The sequence below is a fragment of the Artemia sp. Qi Xiang Cuo genome, chromosome 7 (assembly GCF_049724085.1).
Source record: "Artemia sp. Qi Xiang Cuo chromosome 7, ASM4972408v1, whole genome shotgun sequence".
Taxonomy (NCBI): Eukaryota; Metazoa; Arthropoda; class Branchiopoda; order Anostraca; family Artemiidae; genus Artemia; species Artemia sp. Qi Xiang Cuo.
Window position 1 is genome coordinate 29,415,510 of NC_142800.1, and position 27,235 is coordinate 29,442,744.

At 34.6% G+C, this 27,235-nt stretch overlaps 1 protein-coding gene across 1 annotated transcript; it reads left to right on the plus strand.

Moving 5' to 3' along the window:
- Positions 1-1,200: 1,200 nt before the first annotated feature.
- LOC148950142 (ribosomal RNA processing protein 36 homolog) lies at positions 1,201-26,558 on the plus strand. Its single transcript, XM_089091470.1, has 5 exons — positions 1,201-1,310; positions 12,177-12,291; positions 19,212-19,360; positions 20,877-21,123; positions 26,351-26,558. The coding sequence occupies exons 1-5, from the start codon at positions 1,242-1,244 to the stop codon at positions 26,497-26,499; spliced, it is 729 nt and encodes a 242-aa protein (XP_088947596.1). The 5' UTR covers positions 1,201-1,241; the 3' UTR covers positions 26,500-26,558.
- Positions 26,559-27,235: the final 677 nt, after the last annotated feature.

Genomic DNA, 27,235 nt, shown 5'->3' on the forward strand with positions numbered 1-27,235 from the left:
GGACTATTGTTACAAATGTAAAAAACACTGCTTGGCTTCTTAGTTTTTAAATAAAAGGAAAGCCAATTTGAATTTTCAATTATCGGCAACATTGAATTGGGTTTTAAACATAAAAGCCAATTGGACTTTCTTATTGGTTATTAAGTGCCTAAAAGCAAATTAAAAACTTATAAATATTTAAAAAATTTGGTCATATTCGCAAAAAATGCAGCTCACTGGCTAATCATATTTTTACACATTTTTGAAAACAAATTCAAAAAATAAAATTGGCTATTATATTCTTAAAGGCCCATCTGATGAAGTTATTAAAAGCCCATTAGAAATTTCGCGAATTATTTTTAGAAAAAAACTGATTGGTTATTAAGTGCTTAAAAGCAAATTAAAATCTTTTAAATATTGAAAAAAATTGGTCATATTCGTAAAAAATGCAGCTCACTGGCTAATCATATTTTTACACGTTTTTGAAAACAAATCCAAAAACAAAATTGACTATTAAATTCTTAAGAGCCCATCTGATAAAGCTACTAAAAGCCCATTAGAATTTTCGCGAATTATTTTTAAAAAAAAAATCTTAAAGTATATAGGCTGTAATAAAAAATAAATTGAAATAGGCTGATTTGAACTCCCCGAGAAATTTAATGGCTGTAAATACAAGCTTCTAATGCATTTTGAATTGACTCTTAAAAACTTAGAAGCCAAACAAAAGCTAAAAGTAAATGTATTCTAAGTTTATAAAGATCCATTCGGCAAATCTGATAAAAGTTAACTAACTGCTGTGGTTTCTTGGATGACTAAATGTTGCAAAAGGAAAGCAATTTCAAGACACTCATTATGCTACAGCATCTTAGTTTTGAATATTCACCTACGAAGTAAATCTTAGATTATAAATCAGATACTGGATGGCAGAAAAATTTTACGAAAAAGAATATACTCCTTAAACAAGCAAATAAAGTAACACTGATAGATAGATAGACTTATTTATCAACAAATAAAATGCCATAATTTTTACACAATCCCAAAAAGGGCTTATCCCAGATTTGCCTCTCACTCACTTGGACTATATGTCTTGGATTTTTCTACAATTAGCCATGTCTTAGTGCCTGTAACTATTTGAGCAGCGCGTATGCAAACTTTTTGACTTGCTGTCTTTTTAAAACAATGTTTTGGCCTTGATTTGCACTCGTTTTTGATGTCAGAGTCGGCAACACTGCACGGAAGTCGCAGAAGAATCAAAACAAAGTATGAATGTCAAAAGATTTGATTCTAGTACCAGTGAGGATGAAGAATTCTCTGATGAAACAGATCATAAGGTGAGTTCTGACATTTCAACACAAATTATGGTCAGAGTTGCCACCCCTAGCAATTTATCACTATTTCTAGTGATTTTTTATGATGCCTAGGCTAGTAATTTTTTTCTATCTAGTGATTTATAGTAATTTTTGTTCTAAAACTAGTGATTTTTTCCTAAATCTGGTGATTTTTCACAATATAGGGTGTAGATTCATGATTCAATTGAATAAATCATACAAAACAAAATAGCCTAGCGATTCACTCAGTTTCTTATATGTTCCAGATTAGCCTAGTATTTATGCAAATATACCACCCCTTGAAACTTCCAATTTCTCACCATATGTCCATATCAGATAGGCCTATGACCCCAGACCATTATCATCAAGACAATAGGCTAACTGGTAAATATTTACCAAATCATATAATTGACTTAGCCTACAAATAAAGTGAATATACCATTTGATGCCTTTTTTTATGCTCTATAAATATAATAATCACTTTTGTTGGAAATGAATTTTAGCCCCCACCCCTATATATAGCCTACTAATTCAGGGTAGGCTATATGTTTGCACTTTAGGGGGGTTGGGGGAAAGTTTAATCTTACCTCTCATTTACATCAGAAATAAAATTTACCCCTACCCCCCTAATGTGCAGATATATAGCCTACCCTGAATTGGTATAAATAGGGGTGGGGGTGAAAGTCATTTCTGACAAAAATGATTATTATATTTGGAAAGAGCATAAAAAAAAGGCATGAAATGGTATATTCACTTTATTTGCAAGTCAATAATATGGTTTGGTAAAAATTTACCACCTTTTTTATGCTCTTTCCAAATATAATAAATCATTTATATAAACTGGTAAATATTTACCAAATCATATTATTGACTTAGTCTACAAATAAAGTGAATATACCACTTGATGCCTTTTTTTATGCTCTTTATGAATATAATAATCATGTTTGTTGGAAATGAATTTTAGCCCCCATCCCTATATATACCATTTCAGGGTATATGTTTGCACATTAGGGGGGTTGGGGGAAAGTTTAATCTTACCTCTCATTTATATCAAAAATAAAATTTACCCCCACCCCCCTAATGTGCAAATATATACCCTGAATTGGTATAAATAGGGGTGGGGGTGAAAATCATTTCTGACAAAAATGATTATTCTATTTGGAAAGAGCATAAAAAAAAGGCATCAAATGGTATGTTTACTTTATTTGCAAGTCAATAATATGGTTTGGTAAAAATTTACCACCTTTTTTTATGCTCTTTCTAAATATAATAATCATTTTTGTCAGAAATGAATTTTACCCCCACCCCTATATATACCAATTCAGGGTATATATTTGCACATTAGGGGGGGGGTGAGGGCAAATTTTATTTCTGATGTAAATGGGAGATAAGTTTAAACTTTACCCCCACCACCCTAATGTGCAAATATATACCCTGAATTGGTATATAGGGGTGGGGGTGCAATTCATTTCTGACAAAAATTATTGTATTTGGAAAGAGCATAAAAAAGGGCATCAAGTGGTATATTCAGTTTATTTATAAGTCAATAATATGATTTGGTAAATATTTACTGGCTAACTTAGGCTAGTTAATTGGAAAATTACCAAAAAAATTTGGATAAGGTTTATATTAACAGACTAATCAAATAGATAAAAAAAACATACCACCAGCATCAAGATTTCATCCTGAGTCCAAATATTGATTTTGAATTGAAGTTATTAAGTATTTTGCAATAGGTTGCATCAAGACATGGCTAATTGTAGACAGAGAAAAGCCAAGACTGTTGCAAATTCTCTCTTGTTACAACCCATGTACCTCTAAATTCAATCAACTGTTACAAAACAAGAACTACAAAAAAACGTGCCGGGCAGCAGATTACATTTGAACTATCTAATTTGGGGCTATATCTTTGCAAATTAGGGGGGTTTGGGGTATATATTTACACATTAGGGGGGTTTGAGTATATATTTGCACATTAGGGGGGTTGGGGGTAAAGTATATATTTGCACATTTTAGGGGGGTTGGGGGTAAAATTGAAGAAACTTAAAGAAGCTTAGAAGTAATTTTGAAAATAATTTGCAATAGAAATGAGTGTTATATTTGGACTCAGGATGAAATTCTGATGCTAGTGGTATGTTTTTTTTTATCTATCTGATTAGTCTGTTAATGTAAACCTTATCCAAAATTTTCCCTACTTCCAACTTTACAAAATTTGCTGAAGTCAAATTTTTGTCTTCATATTTGTAGTTTTTTTGGTAAATTTTTGGCAGTTCATATTATTAACTTACAAATGAAGTAAACATACTACTTGATGCCTTTTTTATGCTCTTTCCAAATATAACAATCATTTTTGTTGGAAATGAATTTTACCCCACCCCTATATATACCAATTCAGGGTATATATTTGCACATTAGGGTGAGGGGTAAAGTTTATTTCTGATGCAAATGAGAGGTAAGTTTAAACATTACCCCCACCCCCTCCCCTTATGTGCAAATATATACCCTGAGTTGGTATGTATAGGGGCAGGGGAAAATTAATTTCCAACAAAAATGATAAGTATGTTCATAAAGAGCATAAAAAAGGGCATCAAGTAGTATGTTCACTTTATTCATAAGTCAATAATATGAACTGCCAAAAATTTTCCATTTTTTTCTGTGTAGTCTGTCAGTTCTAGATTAGATTTTCTTCTGTTAAAACCTTTGAAAGTGGAGTGAATATGAATACACCCTCTACAGTTGCAAGTAGAAAAAAAATAGAGTAATTGAAAATTAAGGAGGTAGATGTAGGCTACATTAAGTATAATTTTCTAAATAAAAAAAAAAATCATTGAAAAAACAAATAGGACTTGGTGCTTTTTATAATAGGATTTGTAGTATAACTATATAGATTAAATTGATTGTAGTTTGATGATTGTAATTGTTCGGGAGTAAGGGGGGGGGGGTATCTACTCTGGGAATTGTCTAATGAGTTTAATTTCTACTTCTGATATCTAATTGAAAATTAGATAATTCTCCTAATTTTCTTATTTGTAATTGAAACTGGAAATAATGTCCTATTCTTTAAGTTTTTGGATTTATGTGCTAACATATCAAACAGTTTGTGGTAACAAACTGTAAGAATGGATCTACAAGGCTCAATAGTAGCCTAACTGAAATTCTAGAAATAGAATTTTGATATCAATCCATATAGGCTATCATCAGCTTAATGTTGATTCCAAATATATAAGGTTCATTAACCTTAGTTTTACTCTTCAAAGGGTAAGAAACTGTGAAAATTAGCCTGATTTTTGGAAGAGGGAGGAAATACCCAATGAAAGTACAAGAATTTTAATTAAATTCCAACCATTAGATTTGGCATATGAGAGAACCCTACTGTAGAAGTTTCAAGCTCCTATCAGCAAAAGTGTTGAATTTTGTATTATTTGCAAGGGGGAAAATCACAGATACATGTTAATTTTTTTCCCAGAGGTGATTGTATCAAACCAACAGTTCTAGAAAATTGGGAGAGGGTTCATTTTAATGGGTTGCCCCCTCCTTAACACCTTGCTCTTTACACTAAAGTATTTTACTACTTAAAAAAAACTTCTTATTGTTCTAATTAAATGGCCCTTGTGTTTAAGGATTCACTATTAAAGAATTGGGACAAAATTCAAACTTTAGCGTAAAGAGTGAGGTATTGAGGAGGGGGCAATACCCTTTATATACGTAATTATTTCTGTTCGTTTTAAGTTTTATTGTTGCTCCTTACTTTCGGTTGATAAAACTTGTTTCTCAATTCAATTTCTGATCGTTTTTAAAATAATGCCAGGAAATCTCGCCCCACCTCCACGGAGAAACCCCCTCCCCATGGAAATATCCTCTAGACAATTCAATCCCGGTGAAAATTTACCCTTGGCAATTACTCTTAACCACTCTGCATAAAATTCAGACAGAAAATAGAAAGCAAAACATATAAAAGGAAATTTGTTTAAGAATTCTGGCTAATTTCCCCTGACAATTACGCTCCCTGGAAACTTCCCTCCCCATGGACAATTCCCTCGTGGAAAAAAAAAACAGTAGAAAATTTGCCTCCCCCCCTAGAAGGTATGCCTTTATCTCAATAACAAATACTATGTGTAAACAATGGACAATTTTTAAAACTTAAGGACCTTTCCCCTGGGTCTGGGGGGGGGGTGATTTTATACCCAAAGGTGTGGTTATTGGGCCTTTCACCTATTATGAAAAAAATGGCTATATCTAAATTTTTATCGTAAATTTTTTGTAAAAAAGGGGCGGGGGAGGGGGCCTAGTTGTCCTCCAATTATTTTTGTCACTTAAAAATGGCACTAGAACTTTTAATTTCCATTTCAGTGAGCCCTCTCCTGATATTCTAGAACCACTGGGTTGATACAAATAGGCTACCCTTGTAAAAAAAAAACAAAAAAAAACGTGCATCTGTGATCTTTCTTCTGGCAAAAAAATACAAAATTCCACATTTTTGCAGATAGGAGCTTGAAACCTATATAATGTGGTTCTCTGGTGTGCTGAATCTGATGGTGTGATTTTCATTGAGACCAGTTGACTTTTAGGGGCTGTTTCTCCCTTTTTTCAATATCAGGAACATTTTCTCAGGCCCATACCTTTGATGAATAAGACTAATTTTAATGAAACCTATATATTTGAAATCAGCATAAAAATCTGATTCATTTGATGTATCTACTGGGATCAAAATACCGTTTTTTAGGGCCGATTGTTTGATATATATTTATTGGTATCAAAATTCCGTTTTTTAGTTTTGGTTACTATTGAGCCGGGTCGCTACTTACTTACAGTTCTTTACCATGAGCTGTTTGATTCCAAAATACAAGTAGAATGTATGCTGTCAAAAATAAAACAGCTTGTGGCAACTAACTGTAAGTAGGGAGTAGCTCGGACCCATAATAACCAAAACTCTACAACAGGATAACAATTAATGAATCAAGACAGTTGGTTTTTTATGTTGATTCAGAATATTTTAAGTTTCTTAAGTTTGATGTTACCCATCAAAAGCTACAATCCTGAGATAATTTTCCTGATTTTTGAAAAGAGGTAAAAAATCCGCCAAACTTTAAGCAATCTTAATAAAAATTGCACCATCAGATTTGGCATATCAGAAAGCCCTACTGTAGAGGTTTCAAGCTCCTATCTACGAAAATGGCGAATTTTGTACTTTTTTTCTTTCCCAAGAAGATCAGGGATACTTTTTATTTGTTTTTTTTTCATCTTTTTTTGCAGGGGTGACTGCCTCAGACCAATGGTCCTAGAATATCAGGAGAGGGCTTATCTGGTATTTCTAGACCCTTTTCTGCCAGGCTGGGGCACCAAACATGGAGTACCAAAGTTGTTATCAATTATAAATTCTGAGACAGTTGACTCGAAAGTCTTAAAAACCTACAAATAAAGCTTCTCAGTTGGGGAAGAAGTAATGTTACATGGTTGCGCATTCATTCCTAAAAAGTCATGTAGTCTTTACAAGTATTAAATAAGAAAAACAAGTTTTTTTTAACTGAAAGTAAGGAACGATGTTAAAACTTAAAACAAACAGAAATTATTCCGTATATGAAAGGGGCTGTCCCCTCCTCAACACCTTGCTCTTTACGCTAAAGTTTTTTATTGTTTTTAGAGTTGTGAGAAAGTCAAACTTTAGTGTAAAGAGCGAGGCGTTGAGGAGGGGACAACCCCTTTCATATACAGAACAATTTCTGTTTGTTTTAAGTTTTAACATTGTTCCTTACTTTCAGTTGAAAATTAATGCAGGTTTTGATTTTTGCTCACCATACAGGAATAATTGAAAAAAAATTGCATATTAATTTTACTTTTATTTGGTTAATTGGCTTTCTCGAAACTTGTTTAATTTTATTTACGAACGTTTTTATTAGTAATAAATATACGTAACAAACTACTATATTCATATATTTTTAATACATATATTAGCGGGTTCGCCCCCTAGTCGATACCTTGCTCTTTAAGCTAAAGTTCGAATTTTGTTCCAATTTTTTAAAAATGACCCCTTAATCACAAAAGTCCATTAATTAGAATAAATAGCTCTTATGAAAGTACTAAAAAATCTTTTGCTTAAAGAGCAAGGTATTGACTAGGGGGTGACCCCAATCATATACGTAATATTTTCTGTTCGTTTTAAGTTTTGATGTTGCTCCTTACTTTCAGTTGAAAAGCTTGTTTTGTTTTCATTTAATTTATGATCTTTTTTTAAAATAATGCTGGGAAATCCGGCACCCCCTTCATAGCAATGTCCTTTCCCCCATTAAAACGTCCTTCATGGGAAAGATCCTCCCACATAACCCCCGACCCCCCCTCCCACTACAAGAAAAAATCCCCCCTAAAAACGTCTGTATACTTCACAATAACCAATATTATGTGTAAACATTGGGTAAAGGTCATAACTTTCCGCCCTGCTCCTGGGGACTTCGGGGGATTAAGTTATCCTAAAAGACATAGTTATTATATTTTCGAACATGTTGAACAAAATGGCTATCTCAAAATTTTGATCGGGTGACTTTCGGAAAAAAAATGAGTGAGGGAGGGGGCCTAGTTGCCCTTCATTTTTTGGTCACTTAAAAAGGGCACTAGAACTTTTAATTTCCGTTCCAATGAGCACTCCCACGATATTCTACGACCACTGGGTCGATACGATCACCCCTTTGGAAAAAAACAAACAAATAAACATCTGTGATCTTTCTTCTGGCAAAAAATGCAAAATTCCATATTTTTATAGATAGGAGCTTGAAACCTCTACAGCAGGGCTCTCTGATACGCTGAATATGATGGTGTGATTTTCATTAAGGTTCTATAACTTTTAGGGGGGTCTTTCCCTCTTTTTTTTGAAAATCAGCCAAATTTTCTCAGGTGCATAATTTTTTATGGGTAAGACTAAACTTGATGAAATTTATATATTGGAAATATTCATTAACATTTGATTCTTTTGATGTATCTATTGGTATCAAAATCCCGTTTTCTAGAGTTTTGGTTATCATTGAGCTGGGTTGCTCCTTACTTACAGTTCATTACCATGAACTGTTTGATTTGTAAAGAGTGGGACAAACTTTTTCCATGAAATTATAAAAAGGTCATATTCACAATTATTTCTGGTGTATAGCTCAACTAGAGTAAAAAGAAAAATCGTTTATATATTTTTTGGAAAAAAACTGGGTTTACAGATTGACAAGGGAAAAAAAATTAAAAAAAACAAATATTTTGATTAGATCACCAATAACCAATTTTCAGTGACCAGGGGAAAAGCCGAGGGTACCAATTTGGGAACATACAGGGAGGATTTTGTTCTGTTCTCTGCATAAAGATGCAAATAGACATTTCTAGAAATTTGAAGGGTAATTTTTGCTTAAGAAAAAAAAACATCAATCTAAAGGTATTTTTTCACATCTTGGGGGGTAGTTTTACCCTCTTCCTGTAGCTGCACTTGTATAGAATATGGTAAAGAAACAAAACGATTATTAATTACAATAATACCGAGTATTATGATTCTAATGATTTTTGGTCAATAATCTAGTGATTTATGTGCTGGTTTAGTGATTTCTTTTTCAAGAATCTAGTGATTTTTTCTCACTGGATGGCAACCCTGATTATGGTTTTTTGCAAGGATCATAGGGTAAATTAAGATACCCTGTAGGTTAGTTGTACAGCTAATAACTGCTTCAACTGTAATATCATTACAAAAGTTCTATTATAAGATATTTAAAGGGTATGGTTACATACTATATTAGCAGCTCCATAGAAGGAAACATTTTATTAAAATAAAAGTGGTAGGCTACTGTGCTGTAAAGTTATTTTTTTAGTTACTGCAAAGTTTTTTATATAAATATATATATAAATTAAAAGGGACACTAAAAAAGAGTGGGGGGGGGGGGCCAAACAAGCAAATAAGTCCAACAACCTGGGCAGCACCATCAGCAAAGAAAAAAAGGGGAGGTTTGGTTGACCCAGATTTGATCTTTTTAAATCTAAGCCATGGGTTTTTCTGTAGTTTTGACTTCTGACTTCACAATAAAAAGTGAATCTCTTAAGACTACCTTTGAATTTTTTTCAGTTTTTTCTCCAAGAATGGAACAGTTTGTTTTTATTTTTTCATTCTTTTGAATGGTCTAAAACGGCTCCTAGCCGCAGGATTAGACTGGGCAGTTATAATAATAGCTTAGACACCATGCTAAACTATTATATTTACCTTAAATCACCTGGCCAGCAAGATAATGTGGTGTTGAACCTTCTGTAGAGAATCTTGCTAGGGGTATGACTCATCAAGGTTTGGCAGTATCTCAGGTCAGCTTTCTTTCTGCATTTGTCCAGTTATGACCAACATTCTTCTTGAATGATTCAGCAGTCTTGCATTGAAAAGTGGCATCCAAGAGACTGTTTCACAATGGCATAGAGCAAACAACATGGAAGCTATGATGCTTGTTTTGCTGACTTCTTGGGACCTTTAATTTCTGGCTGTGGTGCTAGAAGGGGGGGGGGGAGGGGGGAAAATGAAACTTAGACTTACATGTTCAATCAACCTGCAAGTCATGATGACATCTTCTTCTTTTCTTCTGTACACCAGCATTGTGAGTTCTAAGGATCTAAAATGCTCTTCATAAGGCTTTTCTTGCAGGTATGGTACAAGCTTGGTGGCTAGGCACTGAACATTCTCCATGGCCTTAACATCCATTTTGGTTTCTGTCTTTGGATTTGAAGGCTTTTAATTACAGGCTCCAGTCTAGACCATCTTGAAAGCTTGTTAAGGTGTTCCTTAACTTATTTGAGTTCTCTTTTACATCTCACCTGACCTAGTAGCTTTGTGTTGTCTGTGTATAATGTCAGTTTGTTCTTCAGATGGTACCATTTTTGGTATGTGATAACCTCATTATAGACATTATAGACTCAATTTTTGTATGGTTCATCAGAATGGTGTCCATTGGAAGATCTCTGTCTAGGAGTTTTGAGACAATATCAATTAATTCAATGAGGTTATTTTTAATGGAGTAACCCTTATGAAACTTGTGCTTACTTCTGCACGTGGATCATTTATTATCCTTTCCAGAACCTAACTAGCCTAGTTTCAACTATTAGCGAATCCCAACTACATAAATCATATCCAAGATTAAGAACCTATTGTCAATTTTCATTAAAGACATATTGTAAGGTACTCTCTAATCTCTTATTGTAGAGGAGAGTGGTATATCCAGGGACGGATTTTTGAAAACCTCCAAAATGTATGGTTAACATTGGAGTAGAAAAATGGTTTATGGCTAAAATGAAAGCCCCAAATTACAGCATAAACTGTGATTTTTCCAGATTTTTTTTGTATAGCTAGAAGAAAAAAAGGGGGGTGTCCCTGCTTATACCATTTGTCCCACTAAGTACCAGGGGTGGTATATCTTGGGAAATAAGGTGGTTTACTCTTGGGCAGAGTAAAAGATTTATGTATTGGCTGGAAACTTAGACCATTCGTCATATAAAGACTATATTACAAATTCGACTTCAAAAGTAAAAATATCTTAGGCACAAGACTAGACTACCATTCAGCAAACAAAAAGTATGATGCTGCTCTGGAAGCTGTACTGGGTGGTGGGGTAGGAGGCGACAGCTTTTCAAAATGTCTTCCCTTGGATAAAATATTGAGTCTTCTCGACGCGGCCACTTCCACTTTTTTAGACCGGCCATGCTCATGACACTCACTCCGACACTGTTCTCGTTTTTCTCTTGGACAGACCGAGGAAATTGCTCAAATTTATAAACAACTTTAAGAAAATATCCTGTGGAGATACTATCCAAGACTTCTTCCTCTGTCTCACTTTCATCTTCTGATTCACCTAGTTTCATTGAGTCATCACTGTCATCATCAAGAATCATTTTTCTATCATCACTTCCTTCTGAATCCACAAATAGCTACGCAGTTACAATTTGTGACTTTAACTGCCTACACAATAAAAGAAAAAGAAAATGGTGTTACCACTACTAAGAGAAAATTAAAGATTGCCACAAAGAGGAAAGGCAATAATTACGAACCAAAAAGAGAAAAAGAAAGAACATTTATCTTAAAAAACAAGAACCAAAGGTTCCAACATGTGGTATATCATGTCCCACTATATACCACTTGTCCTTGTCCCGGTATATACCATGCGACCTCTACTTGCAAATTTTTTCTACAGTTGCATGTTTTTCCACAAGATGGCCACACAACATGGCCTGATGTTTTAGCTTTCGTTTGCTATCATACACACACAGTTTCTGCAAACCGTTACAAAATAAAACACAAACTATTGCCCAAATATTTTTCTGGGGGTATAGCCAAAACTTTGAAGTTAATTTTCTCAAAAACGAAAATAGCAACTTCCCAAATTGATAGAACTGTCATATCCGCCATTGAATGAACTATACTAGGTGACTTTATTGAATTTTTTAAAGAATGCTAGATGGCAGATAAGTACCATGTCCCACCTTATACCCCGTACCTGCATATACCATGAGGTATTTTCTCTGTTTGAAAGGGAATTAATACTAGGCAAGCAATGAACCAGGATCTCTTCTTAGGTTTGTTAGTCGTCTTAATGCAAAATAAAATCACATGTATTTCTGCAAGACTATCACAAGCTCTAAGAGAGCCAAATCCCTTCTTACATCCAGAAAAAAATAGAAACAGCAAAGAACACACAAGAGGATACAAACAACTTTGGTTAAGGGCTGACTACTGTTGTATGTCACAATATCAGGAAAGATGTCATCAAAAAGAAGTTCGTGGTGGACTACTGTAAAGCTCCCCAAGCTCAGAATGTCAATATGCCTTTGTGTTTACCCTTCTCTTTCTCACTATATTCTTTTTGTTTTTTCTTTTAGGCAAACATTCCGGAGGAGCTGTCAAAATTATCCTTTGAAGAACTGCAGGAGTTAAAAGAACGCCTTGGAACAAAAAATTTTGCTGAAGCAGTTTATTCAAAAAAGAGGCGAACTGGTATCAAACGTTTCTAATTTACATCAGCCTTTTTTCAAAAAAATTTATTTCATTTTAGTGCTAGGTCTAGCTAACGAAACAGATGGGTCAACAGTAACACGTTTCATGAACCTCTTAAAACAATTTGTTAAACATACAAAATGTGCCCTATTCTTCTTCTGTATAACCATGGGAGCCATTTTCATCCATAAGTTATTAGCTCGAGCAAGTCAGTAATGCTCTTTACATTCTCTGCTCATTGGTCACATAGACTAGCCTATAACCCTTAGATGTAGCCGTCCTAGGCTATTTACAATCCATACTTCAAAAGAAATTGAATAAATAGCTCAATATCGACCCAGGGCAGCAAATTTCAAACTATAAAGTGTCAGTGCTTACTTCATAGCAATCCCTAAAATTTTTTTAGCCCAGCAAACATGTTGTCTCCTTTCTGTACAATAGGATTTTTCCTATTCAACAGGGATATTTTTTCGGATCAAGAATGTTTATGATTGGTCTGATGATGAACCAAATGTTCCAACATTGGTTCTCAATAGCTTTATGAAATATGCTGCACGTCAATAGAAAATTGAGCCATTTACTGGTCACATTTGTGACCATTTACAGGTACCGTTTACAGGTCACATTTCCTGTTGCCATTTACCAAAAATTACAAGAATACTACTGAGTTACTGAGAAAATTTGCCATATATTCGAAAAGGAGAAAACAATCCATAGCTGTAATATGATTTTAATATAAATTACATCATCAAAGATAGCATATCAGAGAACACTGTTCCAGAAGCTTCAGGCACCTATCTATAGAAGTGGGAAATTACGTGTTTTTTTTAAGATCGATGATTACAAATGCGAGTGTATTTGTTGTTTCCTATAAAATAAGGAAAGGGCTCATTTGAATGAAAATTGTAAGTTCTTCTGCCCTTTCAAAACAGCGAAAGAAATTATGCCGCTGCAAAGGTACATTTTATGACATTTTTAATGAAAGACCACAGTTTTGCTGCAAAGCAAGTTAAATTGCTATCCATTAAAATATTGGATATATATTGGATATATAAAATATCAATTAACCCTTTGATGGCTGAATTATGAAACTGTGCCTAGAAAAATTTGGTTTTGCTTTTTACTAGTTTCCTAGGTGTCCATGACATAGGGACAACTGAGGAAAATCATTTATTTTAAATATTCATTTCACATGGAATATGGATATTAAAAGGCATATCAGGCAAATAGTGAAACAGTCTACTTAAACACTTGAGTGGTATGCTTTGAAACAAATCTTGTCTTTGGCTAAACAAAGGTGCATATTACACTTCAGGCACTTGACAAACGTGTGAGCGTGTTTTGCACAGGACTTGCATCTTTGTCTTTCGTCCACCATCTCAGGCTAGTGCGCCGTGTTGTCAAAGCGAACCCTGGAACTGGGAATGCTGTCACTCCTAGTTTTCTCTGTGGTCTGGTAGTAACTGGAGACTCGCTTGGTGGTCTACCTTTCCTTGTTGCAGGGATGACTGCACCTCTTAGCAGACAGTCAGTAATATTTGTACGAAAGCAAACAAGGGATAGGGGCTTTTCAGCATCAGAGGGATAATTGTACATGTACCGTAAACATGCATTGGCTACACTGGCTTCAAGGAAGTAATTGATTAGGCGCATGTATCACTTCTACCCCTTAATAATAGTACAACATAGCTTTATTAACATGTCACTCAAATCCATCCCGGCCATGGATTTGTTATACTCTTTGATGACATGAGGTCGGGCTACATTGATTTGAGCCTTCCTCATTTTGTCCCATCATTTGCATTGATCAAAGGTGTTAGGCCCAAAACATGAAGAAATAAGATGGACGGGCTTTTTGTTATATCATTTGGTCACTAATATTCCAGAATGTTGCTCAACTTGCTAATCAAATAATTCTCTTATGGAACTTTTTCGCTTTTCGTCAGCTTTCAAGGGCAGAAGTTTTACTTTGCATATTTCGTCTATTCGGACTGTGCCTACTGGCTGGATTCCCATTTCCCACAGCTTTTCTACTAAATGAAAACTGCTGTAAAATTGTCAAAGAACACTTTGAAGTTCTGTTTTTTTCGGGAGATATTCGACTAGGCAGAGCACCACATCAGCACCAACACCAAGGTCTGAACCGACAGTGGTTCCCTTACCACTGTAAATTTCAAAGTCATACAATTCCCAGGAATTGTTCCATTTCTTTGATAGTACATTTCAGCTCCAAGACTTTTTCCTGCAGAGCATACCGTTTCGTCTCTTATATAAGGATGCTTATAATTTCAGAGTCGCAGAACTTTTGGAAGAATGGGATTGGAGTAACCAGAAACGAGTCGGGACTTGGTATTTGTCCTTTCCAGCCTACGTTATTCTCTGGCGCAGGGGTTTTCTTCCAGATTCGTCTCTTTTCAGCCGAAGATTTAGGAACCACTCTACTTCGGCTTCATTGCGGAGGGATTTTGCAGACTTTAGGTGAGACTTTGCTCTTCGACTGAGTGGTAGATCGTATTCGTCGTCGCTGTCATCGTAACTAGGATCGTGCTCGTCTTCAGCTGATTCGCAAAAGAGAAGATCATTGTCGTCTTCAGATTCCTCCAAATTCAGATCAAAGAGATCGCCGTCCGGCTCTAATATATAGGAAACAGCAGTGCTGAGATCCACTCTCCTTAGTCGTCCTTCATGTCGCCTCCACAGTGTTTCCTGCAGACTTTCTTCTCTCCTTGCTGTTGCCTCATTGACTAATGAAGAGGTTGAGGGCTCCATAATCTCAATGGCTCTTCAGCTGCTGATAGTAGACAATAAACTGGCAAACTTGGCGGATAATGCGTGGGTTATATATGGATGGCCTAACGGTTTTAAACAAATCCATTCATTTAAACTGATCTTTATATCTGCAAATTAGCTGTTTATAGGTCAACCAGGATCAATTATTATAAATTAGCTATTTATGGGTCAACCAGGATCAATTATTATAAACTAGCTGTTTATAGGTCAACCAGGATCAATTATTATAAATTAGCTGTTTATAGGTCAATCAGGATCAAAATTGGGTACGGTATTTCATAATTTCCTGGAAGATTCTGATAGCTACATTACTGAAAAATATTCCTGTTGAATGAGAAGCTCATAGAAAGTGGGAACAATTCTATGATTGTTTATGGAACATGTTTGAACGATATTGAAATTTTTTGTGGCTTAGTATTGTACTTTCTCTCTCAGGGCAGAAGAGTCTTACAAGAAGCATACTTCTAAACCGTCCTTGCTTGTGGATGAATAAAAAGTTTTGAATAAAAATAAGACAGAGGGAACCATCAGACACTAACAAACACTACAAGATTTTTTTCCTTGACCAAGCAACATAAGCTTCAATACTACCCGAGTCAGATTTATTTCATTCAACAAAATCCGAAAAATTTCAACATGTCAAATTCAGTACCGTGCGAACGTTGTTAGATGACTCATAAAGGGGCAAAGTAATATACCATTCGATAGCTCTCGTTCTCTTGTTTCTGGCTATGTAGATAATTTCTCGTTTCAACCAATCAAAAAGGAGCTATAGGCAAAACTCTTTGTGCGCCTTATAAGAGACACCAGCCATCAAAGGGTTAAATATCATCAAAAACTATATATTGAGATATGAGATCTTCCTGATCTCAGAGGTAGTAATGCTGTGCAGTGATGCATTCGTCTTAAAAGTAGCATATAGTCCATACAAAATAAATGTTTAATATAGACAGTTATTTTATAGCTGCATTTATCTAGGTTGTTTCATTTTGGGCTTGATCAAGTTATATACAGTGGTGTATAATTGAGCATCAGTTATTATAGAAGGGAACTGGTGGATCTTTGTGTAGGGGGTGTTTTCATGCTCAATTTTTTTCCAATTTTAGTGAGGCTTCAGTTACCTATATAATAAAGCTTGAGGGTGGGGTAGAAATTAATCTTTATTCTCCCTTCATTCCAAGAAATATTTTTTGACTAGCCTATAATATAGGTGCTGTGGGGTGATAGTTCCCGTCTTATTCTGTAACATAAAGTTTTCACACTCATATGCTTACGGGCACAAAATGTGGGGGGAAGGAGGTAAGCGGGGATTGTGAGTATTGCCAGGAAATTTTTTAGAGGGGGGGATGCAAGTAAAATTATCAGCTTTGTTTTTACCAAAATTTAAGTGGGAATATTTATGAATTCCCTATTTATCACTGGTGGTCTTGTCCTCTCACCCCTGCTGCCGTCCACTTGGGGACATTGCTATTAAAACAGGCTTATTCCAAGAGCTGTCCTTGAAAACTGTGGAGTGAGGATCTCAGGAAATGAGGATCCCATACTATGTTTTGATATTCTGGACTCCTTCTTCTTCCAGGAAACATTTTCAGGAGTACAGTCTTTCAGGGATGATTATCAATCTTGAAGTATTGTCATACGAATATTAAACTTGAATGCGAAAACGGGAATTGAAGGTGGGAGTGGTAGCTTTGCTTATATTTAAAAGAGCCTTGGATCAAACAGTTCATGGGAACAACTATAAGTAAAGAGCAACCCTTGCTAATAGAAACCAAAACTCTTCTTTCAGAAAATTAAATGCCCATGTTTAAAAAATCCTGGCCTAAGATACAACCTACCAAGGTGACTCCCTGGGTCTTTTTCTTACGTTAAGTTTTAGGTATATATTCAAATTGCTTTATTAATTGATTTTTTTATGTCAACATTATTAGCCACTTTTGTTTTTCTGTGAAAAATAGCGACACTCAAAATTCTTTTCTTTTTTGTTTTTTTTTTCTTGCTTTTCTTTTCAGTGTACTAGTACCGTAAACATATTTCCTTTTATTTCCTATTTCCGTTTTATTTTAGTTTTTTAATCTTTCCTAGATTTTGGTAATGGGTGGCGAGTTTTAGGGCTTTAGGAATATATCCTTAAAATTCAAGGTACTGTTCTCAAGGACTTGAGAATCAGGGTTCCAAGTCATGAAGAGTTTTAAGTTCCAGTGCCTTGGAAGTTAACTCCAGGGATTTTGTGAGTGTACACTTGATTCTCAAACTTAGAAGCCCCTTGCCAATGTTTAGTAAAAATCAAACACCCAGAAGTGGGAGTTCTTAATTTCAGTAAGGTTAGCAATGCATGATAATGGATTCTAGGTGTTTACCCCCTCCCCAAGGAAACTACCCCCCCGCCCCGTGAAAAATACCCTCCGTGGAAAATACCCTCCCGGAAAATACCCCCCTCCTCCCATGTTTCCATGGGGGGAGGGGAGCTTTCCAAATTTGAAAATTTGAGAAAACTTTAGTGAGTGGCATACGGAAAAAAAAAACTCAAATCAAATTCTCAAAATTGGAAAACTTCATTTTCCACGGGGGGTATTTTTCGGAGGGTATTTTCCGGGCGGGTATTCTCAAGCAAACATATGTAAAACATAGACATCCTCTTTACAATTAATACAAAGAGAGAAACTTTGTCCCCTACATTACAAAAAAAAAAAACAGAAAAAAAAAAACACTTCGTTTTTTTCTGTAATGTTGGGGACAAAGATTTGTTCATTTGTGATTACCTATAAAATTCGTTCCTTGGCGTTTCGGCCACATTTGGATCAAGGTTGGTGTTATACAATATCAAATTTCTAGAATAGTGACTCTATATTTTGCTAGAATTCTTTCAATTAGAAAGGCATCATACTTAAAACTTTCAAGTCGAATGAGTTCTTTCTAAATAGATATGCCTCCAAAGTAAATAAGTTGGCCTCGATAACCACCCCTATTCTAGGGCTATGAAACAAGTTGACTTTGATGGTACGATTTTTGTAAAAACTTTACCACTTTTGCCATCCATTTTTTTTTAAACTGCATTTTTTTTTTCTGTCAATAGTTTTTGGTAAATGTCTCTAAAATTAGTTGAGGCTACACCTTTGAAACCTGCATAAAATTTGATTATTTGACATACATGTCGCAGCTGTTTCCTTACTGTTAAGTACAAAAACAGTTTGACGCCCCAACAAATGCTGCTCCCAGGGATAAATACACCCCCTTGTCCCCCCTAGCTAAGTTGCTGCTCCTCGTAATTCCTTTGAACAACATTGTGGTTTGGGGTCCTTGTCTGTGCTAACCTGCGCAGAAGTTAATTTACCTTTAAAATTAGAAATTTTAGTCAATATCTAACTTCTATTGTGACTATGGGTAGGTGGCTTGCAGTTTGCAAATCCCAGGACAAAAAAAAATATATATATTTAAAGTGCTACAGGATTTGTTAATTTTAACACGCCCAAGAGGGAAGAATATAGTTTAAGAATCGAAGGAATATAAGCTACATCTGTTATATAAACATATGAACTTTTGGGTTCAGTGGTTTTAGCTCTATTTTCACACTAGTCGACTCACTAAGTATAGAGCTCATTGTGTTTTTTTTTGTTAGTTTATTGAATTGAATTAAAATATCCAAATCGAAATTGAAGTGAAAAACCTGCAAGAATTCTGCAAACATGGGAGGGTAGGGGAATTTCAGGTGGAGGTGGAGTATCCATCACTCCAGGTTTTTGTTTATTCATTTATTTTTTACAAACCTGTCATTAAAGATGACATACCTGAGATATGTAATGCATTCATTATTTGATTGTTATTCATAATATCCATAGATGCTGGCAAATGATTGTTTGGAGAAAATTGGTATTTGGAATTTTAAGCTTCAGGTGAAATTTATTATAAAAAACATCAGTTTTTTAAGCTTATAAAAGCTCGTTGATTGATTTTAAATGACAGTTGTAACCTTTGCTCAATAAAAATCTGAACTTCCCAAAGAGAAATGTTTAGCACGTTCATACTAAAGTATGTAATATACATTAGATGTTTTCTTAGGAATTTTTTTTTAATTTGGTTTTAGTACCTCTTATTTTATGTCAAATAATGCTATTCTAATGTCTTTTTAGGAGGTGAAATAAGTCATCGTGCGAATAAAAATAGGCCACGTGAAGTCTCCTCTAAGATACCCCCGAGTAAATGGAAGAAGGAGAAAGTTGTCAAGCAGGAAAAGAGAGATCCCAGGTTTGACATACGTTGTGGAGAATTCAGCAGACATGTAAGTGTCTCTCTGTGTCTCTTTCTGTCTCTGTAACTTTCCTGAAAGTAAAGAAAATCACAAGACACTTTAAAATGGGAAAAGACATTTGAAAAGAGAAATAAATCTAGCTGAGAAATGTTTCAACTTTCTAAGATAGGGGCCGTGTCAGTACGTTTATATGTTTCGTAATGTTTTTTCTTATAACTAGCCTACTACTACTGCTAATAATTCGCTGCAACCCGAGCCGCCTGAGGCTAAAAAAGCTATCCAGCCTCTTCCTCCTTCTCAATCTATTCAATACTTTTTAACATATTTTTACCTTCCAAGGTATTATTTTGTTCCTACTGTTGTCTATGACAAACTTTCTTCGAACTTCGGCGATCCTTTTCCCTTAATACGCTTCCATTCAGAATTTGTATACTAGTGACTTTTAGCCAGATTTTATCCTAAGGAATAGGAACTGATACCAAACACACAACAACAACACAACAAACACACAACAGCACAAACACACAACAAGATTGTTTCATCGAGATTTAGGAAATAATAAGCACCAATAAGTAGGGATATCAACAAGACAGCAACGACATGCCGTATTGTTTACAAAAATGATACGTGCATGATGCTCATATATTTGTTCGAATGCTCTTCATTGTTCCTCAACTTTAAAAATGTTATTATATTAGTCTTGCTTATGTAATAGCAGATCTGTGATCTGTTATTAGCAAAAGAAGCAGTGGTTTTACTCAAAAAAGTAAAAAAAAATGTTTTACATCTGACGGTAGATACGTCTGTTTTCTTTCGGTACTTTAATAGTGACTAGGTGTCTCATTCCTATGAAAAGCATTACGCTTTCATTTAGCAGCTTAAAATGCGTATTTTACCCTTCTAATGATAATGATACGATGTAATTATTCCTGCGAGATATCAAGCCATAATTTTTTCTCTATATATCCCTCTCTTCCACTTAGTTTCCTTTTCTCTCTTTTTTACTCATTTTTTCTGTCCCTCTTTTTTTCTCTCGCTCCCTCCCTTGCTCTCTCTCACCGTTAATTTCTTCATTATGAAAATGTTATGTTCTTCGTTTATTAGAGATAGGCTACGATAAATTTGTTTCAAAGCTAAATTGCTACCCCCCCCCCCCCAAAAAAAAAGGTAGTCCAATACGCCTAAATGAGCTCCTTAACAGAGGATTTAAGTGACAATGTAAAGGTGTGTAATTTTTTAAATCCCAACACTTTCTATGTGACAAAATAGCTCCAGATTATTTTGTTTATTTGGCTGTGTAAACGTAGCCGTATATAGAGGGAGGGAGGGCAAGGATGAGGAAGGGAATTACTCCTTTATAAGATTGCTTTGAAGAATCTTCTGGACAAACTCAAGAATTTGCGACCTAAAACGAATAGTTTGTTCGTTTTTTTTAAATTCTCCCTTCTAGTAGCATTAGTTGGTTCCTCTTTCCTTCCCTTAGGAGTGGATCTGTGTGTGTCTTTAGCTATATAATCATGCATCTTATTTACGCTTTATTTCTCAGCACTTCAAAAAACAGTATGAATTTGTAAATGACCTGAGGTCTGAAGAACTGAGAAAACTGAAGGAAGAACTTGGTGAAGAAACAGACGAAAAGCGAAAAGCCAAAATCAAGTACTTAATCCAAAGATTAAGCAATCAATTGAAGGAAGAGAAAAGGCGAAAGGAAGAAGAATTGAAAATGACAGAGGAAAATAAAAAAAGACAAGCTGACGTAGCGGAAGGGATGACACCTTTTTATGTAAAAAAATGTAAGTTTTTAGTTGTGTGCTTAATGGCTTCTCATTCAAAATATTTTGTTCTCTTATTTGTGTTGGAAAAGAAATTAAAATCGTGCTCTATTGTCTCAATTTGGGTATTTGTAAACTTCTTCATGCCCACCTTTTCTCCTTGCCAGCTGCGTGGTTGCCTTTGTTGTGGCTCATCAAATTTTTGTTGCACTAGTCCCTTTGGATCAGAATTCTTTTTCCTCCATTCCCGGTTCTAGCTAATGGAGGAGTACATTCTACTGCTTTCATTTCTATCCTATTCTCTAGAAAACATATTCACTGACATGTCAACATAAATTTTGTCTGGATACCCCCACTTAGTGATGGACTTCCTTTTTCAGCGAGAAGGACTTATTTTTTTAGCAGAAAAAAATAATAAGAAAGAAAAGCAACGTAAACCAAGCAAAAAAGGGACGAAAAAAAGGAGAGTTTGTAGCCAGGGACCAATTCATGGAAATCAAATCTTATACAAAGACTTCCCCTGGACACTTTTTTGGGCAAGAAGAGCTCACAAATTTGCGGAAGACTGAGAAAACGAAAGCGTGGAAAGTATAAAAAGTTAAAAAACCATGGTAAAAAAAAAATATACATGAGATCTTAGACTTTTGAAATATTTCGACTTTTCTCAGTTTTGTGCTTTTGTTACTTCTCTAGTGTAACTCATATTTTTCAGCGTCAAAATGAGAATATTTTTAATATATACTCTCCCCTCCAAATCCCTATTTTTAAATTTGGCTTACTATGATACACATATTGGTCTTTATTAGGTACATACTAATTTGTACAGGCCTACTGAAACTGAATTTTCTTCATATATAAATACTAGTATTAACTTGTATAGTTAATACTAGTTAATAACTGTATAAATACTAACATGTATAGGCCTTCTGAAACTGAATTTTCTTGAGATACAAATACTAGTATTTCAAAGCATCCTAATAACAGCATTCACATCTATTTTAAAATGTTGGCCAGTTCTGCAGCAAAAGGTCTCCAGGACCTCCTGGTGAATGTAACTTAATTTCAGGATATCATTTTAAATCTCTTAATCCTTTGTTACTGCAGAACTGGCTGTGAAAATGCTTTTTTTTTGTCGCCCTATTGCTGCAAGTGTGGACTACAAAAAGAAAACACTGAAAATTCTTCATAATTATACCCATATAAATATTCATTAAAAACATTGTTTGCTCCTTACCAACGTAAATCATCATGGCCATATCATCTGGGATAGAAAGAACCGAGTATCTAACTTTAGTGTTGGGCGATAATTTGATTAAACGATATACTGATATATCGATATTTTTATTTTCGACAATCGATATATTGATATTTTTTTTTTCTCTTTTTTTTTGCTTAGCTTAACTTTGGGGTTTGGGAAAAATGCAATAACAAAGCAATTCAATAACAAAAAGAGCATTTAACACAATTTTTTTTCCCAAATATGAATAAAACACATCAGAAATTCAATTACATGGATTAATATTAGAAAAACCCTGATTTGCAATACTTCGGGCTCAGGATAACGAAAAATAGGCCACCGGCTATTTTTGGCTATTCAAATCAGCAATATGTCAATATTTTCCACTGAGAATTGGTTCAGCCTTTCAGTGATTAAATAAATAAAAAATCGTTTTTTTTTTAATTGAAAGTAAGGAGCAACACTAAAACTTAAAATAACAGAAATTTTTCTGTGTATGAGGGGTATAACCCCTCCTCAATACCTTGCTCTTCACGTCAAAGTTTCTTTTTGTATTTTAGCAAAATTCTTTTTAAATAGTTGGGACAAAAAGTAAAAAAGTAAAAATTAGCGTAAAGAGCGAGGTGTTGAAGACGGGGATTTGCTCTCATATACGGGATAACCTTTGTTCGTTTTAAGTTTTAATATTACTCCATAGATTTAGTGGAAAAATTAGTTTTTTTTATTTAATTTCTGATCGTTTTCAAATAATTCCAGAAAATTCGCCTTTTTTGTCCACGGAAAATCCCCTCCCCCACAAGAAAATTCTTCTTTGGAAAGTTCCTCTCGCGTAAGATCTTCCATCCCCCAGAAAATTCCATGCCTGCCGAAAACTCACCCAAAAAACTTCTTGCTGACAATTCTGCCAGGAAAATTATTTTTAGCCTACTGTCGTTTGAAAAAAGACTTATTTTTCTTCTAATTTCTATCCGTTTTTCAAAACATGCCGAAAATTTTCCCTCCGTGGAAAATTTTTACTGGAAATTTTCCCCACGTAATATCTCCATGGAAAGTTTATCCCTGTAAAATTCCCCCCTGGCGAATCTCTCCCGCGGAAAATCTCTCCCCCCCCCCCAAAGAAAAATCCCCTGGACAATCACAACTCCTTTGGAAGTTTTCCCTGGACAATTTTCCCAGAATATCTCCATATGTAAAATTAAATTTGCAAAGAAAAATTAAATCAAATAAAAAGAGTTTTGTATAAGATTTCTGGTAAATTCCCCCGTGTATAGTTTACCTTTGAAAGTTCTTCCTCAGAAACTTAACTCCCCATGGGAAATTCTCCCTTGGAAAGTATCTCCCCACATAAAATTCACTCTCCCCTAAAAATGTCCCAATAACATTTGTGTTTACTTCCCAATAACAAAAATTATATGTAAACACTAAACAAATTTCATAACTTACAACCCTTTTCTTTAAGGACTTGCAGGGTCGTGTCATCTCCAGAGGTATGATACTTGACCTTTCAACTACGCTGATCAAAATGGCTATCTCAAAATTTTGACCAGATGAATTTGGTAAAAAAAGGAGCATGGGAGGGAGGGGGAATCTAGTTATTTTCCAATCGGTTTCGTCACGAAATGGGGAGATAGAACTGTAATTTCCGTTCGATCAAGCCCTCTCCTTATTTTATATGGCTATTAGTTCGATACGATCATCCTTGCAAAAAAAAAAAAAAAAAAAAAAAAAAAAAAAAAAAAAAAAAAAACAGTACAAATAAACACGCACCTGTGATCTTTCTTCTGGAAAAACTTACAAAATTTCACATATTTTCAGATGGAAGCTAGAAATCCTTAGAGTATGGTTCTGTGATATGCCGAATCTGTGATTTTTATTAAGACGAATTGACTTTTTAAGGGCGTTCCCGCCCTTTCTAAAAAATCATACAAATTTTCTCAGGCTCCTTGCTTTTGATGGGTACATAAAACTTGATGAATTTTATATATCTGGGGTCGGCATGAAAATCCAATTCAGTCGTTACATCTATTGTTAAAAAAACTCCGTGTTTTACAGTTTCGGTTGCTATTTGGCCAAGTTGCTCCTTGCTTACAACATGTTACCACGAACTATTTGATTAGCTAATCAGGCTTGGAATTCACTCTCAGAATGGACATTGGTGGTGGGCATGGACAATAGTTTTATGACAACTTTGTTGAGTGGCTCGGTTTTTATTGGAACTTAAGACTCCTTACTGAAAATCTAGAGAGCCGTGACAGATGCAGCTGCTGACAAAGATTGTCTTGAATTGACTACTAAAACCTCATCATGTGATCCCCAAAAACTGGCTTGTTTCTTGATCCTGCACTTGTATCTACTGATACAGATTCCAGTAAGGCCCAATCCATGTATTTAGCTATTTCACTCTAAACTTGGAGAAGATCGTCAGGGTAATAGCTATACAATTTCTAGAGACGCGGGTTGAGGTACCTTGCAACCGTGAAGAGTGTGATCTGAACAATGCCTATAAGCTTAGAAGGTATTTTATCTATCCAAGCCTTCTGGAGGTTCTCAGCAACGTTTGACAGCCCACCCTCACTAAACGTTCTTTGAGATCGGCCTATGCCATCTTATGAATACAGTTGTGCATGCTGTGTAATATATAAGTCAGTTTATTGGATAGGTTATTCTTCTTCTCGGCCATTTGCGAAACAATTTTCTATGTTGGATCTATTCTGCTGGACGTTCAATGGTAGATACCAGAAGAAGCCGAAATAATATCATTTTTTATATCGATATTTACGTTTCGATATTCGATATCGATTTTTGGTGCGATATTTCGATATTCGATATCGCCCAAGACTATCTAAATTTTCAAAGAAAAAAAAATCTAGATGTGAAAGATAAACTAGAACTTTAAAGCAAGACCGTATCCAAAAAAGGGGGATGGGGGCTCAGGGTTTGACCTCCCCTCCCCCCGAAGTTTTTGTATGACACGTAAAAATGTAACAAAATGCACATAAACAAATTTGTGATGTGTTTTTTAAGTTTTTGTTACCCCTCCCCCCCCCGAACTAAAACACTGGATACGCCTTTATTTCAAAAGCAATTCTTGAGCTCTGGAACTTCTTGAATCTGCTTCTCTACCGGATTGTATCTGCTTCTTAACCAAACTTCTGCGATATATAATTTGTTTTCGCACAAGGCTACATTAAGAATCTTAAACACTCGAGTGATTCAAGGGCCCCACCCCACTGAATTTAATTGAAAATGTTCTCCATAATTCACCAGACAAAAAACCTGGATATCTGAAAAATTTAATTATTTTTCTGCAGTTGTTTCATTGTTTTCAATAATTATGCTTTATTGAGTACTTCAGTTTCTCTTTTTTAATCGATCATTAAGAATTTACTAATGTAACCATATTCAGTATAATTAATTTCGTTAATGTACTCAGCCAATGTATGATTCTAAGTTTTTGTCAACTTATTAGGACCAAAATCATTTTTCTTCAAATTGAGATCTGTATCGCCCGTCCAAATTAAGCACGCTGTATCAGTTGTTTGTCTCAATTTTACTGCTGTTTTGATAAGCATACAGTAAAAAAGAATGTTATAAAAGTTTTTTTACTGATGTCTATGAGAAAATCTATTTTAGACGACCAAGTAAAGACTATTTGACGCATAATGTTTGTGCTGAAAGCTGAAATGAATAATTAATTTGACAAGATATCACTTGACTCCGATGATATATCCGTGAGATTTAAAATTAAATACTAATAATCTCTCTTAGTAATATCTTTTTCTGGTAATTTTGCTGTTTCTTTGTTCTTCTTTTTTTTTTAGCTTATTTAGCTACGGGTTGCAGATTGACGCATAAGGAAAAACTAAACTAACTGTACACGGAAAACTTTTTAGCCGAATATTGCGAAAAAATTGTTGCACACAAGGTGTCCACTTGTCAACTCTGTTATATTTGCTCAGCAATTTCTATTCTCTGTGTTTTCACTTAAAGCTTATAGAATTTTTTTTCTAGCTGACCAGCGGTTGATCGATTTGGCGAAAAAATACGACGAATTGAAAAACCGTGGCGGTGTTGACAAGTATCTTCAGAAAAAGAGGAAGCGAAATGCTGCGCGTGATCGTAAATCGTTACCAAATCAGAGTGAAACTGCTTTTGAATAAATTTTTTAGTTTTTGTTTGTTTTATATTGATCTTAAAATGAATACATCATAACGGTATATCAGATTAATTAAAAAAAAACTAATTAGGGAACTATATTCTCTAAATATTACTTACATTTACTGAAAAAGAATGTGTTTGAATTTGGATTTCCATCCAATTTATTTTTTTCCTGTATGAACTCGGCATTTTTAACTTAAATAGCTTAGTTACAATTTTCCAAAGTTTATAAATGTCATTTTTAACCTGTGCCATTTTTAAATATCTGCTCCTTGCACGGGAAGATTTTTATTTCGATACTAATTATTATGTAGTTATATAATACAAGTTAGCAACTACAATATGTCCGTAATGGACGAATTTGAACCTTTTAAGCTTGATATGTTTTTCACTGTTGATTTCTAAAATGATTTCTGGAACCTGTTGATCCGAAAAATTTGAGTTATCTACTATCCTTTAACAACTAATGAAGCAATTTGGATCTACTGATTAAACGTTTATTTTTACTCAAACGTTTATTTAATGTTCATTTAACAGCTAATGTTCATTAAACGTTCAGTTAACAACTAATGAAGCAATTTCGATCTACTGATAAAACGTTTATTTATAATCAAACGTTTATTTAACGTTCATTTAAGTAAGTAAGTTTATTTATAACCCGCAATATAAAATAAATGCGGAGTAAAAAAAACAAAACAAAATAATATTATCCATAAGGAAATAATAAGAAAAATATAA